The 2,928-nt window shown below is 35.0% G+C and overlaps 1 protein-coding gene across 3 annotated transcripts in view; it reads right to left on the reverse strand.

The window, feature by feature from the left end:
- Positions 1–688: 688 nt before the first annotated feature.
- LOC106879884 (protein CUSTOS-like) overlaps positions 689–2,928 on the reverse strand; it is a 53,793-nt gene continuing 51,553 nt past the window's right edge. For 2 of the 3 annotated variants that reach the window (XM_014929617.2, XM_014929619.2), the window contains 2 exons: positions 2,246–2,363; positions 689–1,187 (listed from right to left, as the gene is read on the reverse strand). In XM_014929617.2, coding sequence (XP_014785103.1) covers positions 992–1,187; positions 2,246–2,363 — 314 coding nt within the window. In that variant the 3' untranslated portion in view covers positions 689–991. The remainder of the gene's footprint in view (positions 1,188–2,245; positions 2,364–2,928) is intronic. The other variant, XM_014929618.2, reaches the window with a different exon arrangement.

Below are 2,928 nucleotides of genomic sequence, written 5' to 3' on the forward strand. Positions count from 1 at the left end.
AATCTTGTTTAATTCAATAATGGACTTTAATAAATTAAGCAAAAAAATTTCATTTTTAATAAAAAAATAATTTAGACTAATGAAAATAAATATTAGAAACTCTTTGTATCGATTTGTGTTGTCTTTTATCTTGTGTTTGCGCCTAAGAAATAGGTTAGTTTGTATATATGAGTAGTGTCCCTTTAATATCACGCAAAAATTGATAAAAATTTGAGAATTAAAATTAAATACCTTTTTTCTAACGGATAAACTTTTACGAAACCTTTACCAATATATTCCTTTAAGATTTCTCTTTTATATTAATATCAATATAATAATTCTTATTCAAAATTAAAAGTATGGCGTGGATTCAAAGTGTCGATGTCGGGCGTTACTACCCGTCAGTCAACCAGTTTGGACTATACGTTTTTTCTCTTAACTTTTGTTCTACAGCACCAGATTTTAAGTATTTTATGTCTAAATGTAGCTTATCACTAGTCAATCATAATTCAAAAAACTATATTTGATTTCGATTAAAACTGAATTAGTGAGACAGCTTGGAAGACGCCGACTACAATAAAAAAACTACGTCAAGAATATTATTCAACTACTACCGTAGTTAAATGATATTTGCACAAATATGTTATGCACATAAGTGAGCACACAGGTACAAAACAAAGTGGAGAAAATAGTACTTGAATACCAAAGGTAGAGAAAACACTGTTTTATTGCAGCTGAAAAAAACTTCACATTGGGTAATAGTCCTACCCGGACAAAATTTGTACTCAGAACATAAACTGACATGACTGAATACGACAAGGCAGCTTATCCATGCTTTACCTCTCTATTACCAACTTCGTAATAACAACTTTGTGTGTAAGTGTTAGGAATTTTATTCCTCTTTGACATTGTATATAGATGTATAAAAATATCACATTAGAAATTATTGAAGATTGTTCCAGTACATAAACATCTTACTCCATTTTGGGTTTCAGCATTGCAATATTTTTTGTCAGTCTTTTTCCTTTTTCACTTTTTTTTTCTTTTTCTTTTGTTTTGCTTTGGAATCATTGGAAGTATTGTCCTCCGCTTTTGGTAGTGATTCTCCAGTTTTTTGTATTGATGCATCAAATGCTGACAGAAGTTGATCCTTCAGCTTGATAGCATTATATGATGTGGCAGCTTCTGCAAATTTGGCATCTTCATCACTAGAAATCAAATAATAAAATATATACATAACAGGAAAATGTGTGTGTGTGTGTAGTAATTTTATCCAACCATGGGGTCTTCAGTTCTCATTGCACATCACTTTGGACGAGCGTCTTCTACTAGAGCCCCAGACCAACGAAAGCTTTGTGAGTGAATTTGATAAGTGGAAACTGAAAGAAGCCTGTTGTATGTGTGTATATATATATATATATATATATATATATATATGTGTGTGTGTGTGTATGTATGTTGTGTGTACTCTTGTCTTGACATCAATTGACAGTTGCAAATGAGCATATTGCTCCTTTCCTGTCTTCCATGAAAATCATATTTGACCAAAGGAAATGTTACCATGCTTGGAAACAGGTGAGGATTGATGACAGGAAACATTTGACTATAGAAACTCTGCCTCATCAAATTCTGTCTGACCCATTCAAGCATCAAAAGGTGGATATTAAATTATGTAAATTTTAAAATGAGATAATTATTTTAAACTACTACATTCTACTGACTCAAAATTGTGCGATTTTAAACTAGATTGTGTAAAGTGTTTTGTGTAGTTCTCTACTTACTCTGCCATCCTTGATGACTTTATTAAAAATACTATAATATTATATCTGAAGAAGATGTAGAACAATGATACAGGAGTGGCTGTGTGGTAAGTAGCTTGCTTACCAACCACATGGTTCTGGGTTCAGTCCCACTGCGTGGCACCTTGGGCAAGTGTCTTCTACTATAGCCTTGGGCCGACCAAAGCCTTGTGAGTGGATTTGGTAGACGGAAACTGAAAGAGGCCTGTCGTATATATGTATATGTGTGTGTGTGTGTGTGTGTGTGTGTATGTTTGTGTTTGTCCCCCCAACATCGCTTGACAACCGATTGTGGTTTGTTTATGTCCCCGTAACTTAGCAGTTCGGCAAAAGAGACCGATAGAATAAGTACTAGGCATCCAAAGAATAAGTCCTGGGGTCGATTTGCTCGACTAAAGGCTGTGCTCCAGCATGGCCACAGTCAAATGACTGAAACAAGTAAAAGAGTAAAAGAGTAAAGAGTATACCTGCTGTCACTATTACTGCTGCTACTTCTGTAATGGGTCTTTTTGAGTGGACGTTTTTTCACGGAAATTGCTTCATTCAGTTTGATATAGTCTTTTGATGTGGATAACAGTTTAATCCCTAAGAAAATGAAAAAAAATTATGACAAGTGAAATTAGAATATATTTACATTTATTGATATGGATTCATAAAAATACTTTTTTAATGTAATCAATGTCTTTTCTAGTGTATCTACACAAGAGACGAGCAAGAGAGTTTAGTATGAAAGTTGCAATCAAGGTATTTAAGAATATAAGTTGAGTAAAAATTAAATGGTTATCAGGGCAAGTAGTATGCTGAGCATAAACACATTGTTGTTGTTGTTGTTGTTGGCACTCCATCACTTACAACGTCGAGGGTTCTAGTCGATCCGATCAACAGAACAGCCTGCTCGTGAAATTAACGTGCAAATGGCTGAGCACTCCACAGACACGTGTACCCTTAACGTAGTTCTCGGGGATATTCAGCATGACACAGTGTGACAAGGCTGACCCTTTGAATTACAGGCACAACAGAGACAGGAAGTAAGATTGAGAGAAAGTTTTGGTGAAAGAGTACAGCAGAGTTCGCCACCATCCCCTGTCGGAGCCTCATGGAGCTTTAGGTGTTTTCGCTCAATAAACACTCACAACGCCCGGTCTGGGAA

Source organism: Octopus bimaculoides, chromosome 1 (assembly GCF_001194135.2).
Source record: "Octopus bimaculoides isolate UCB-OBI-ISO-001 chromosome 1, ASM119413v2, whole genome shotgun sequence".
Lineage (NCBI taxonomy): Eukaryota > Metazoa > Mollusca > Cephalopoda > Octopoda > Octopodidae > Octopus > Octopus bimaculoides.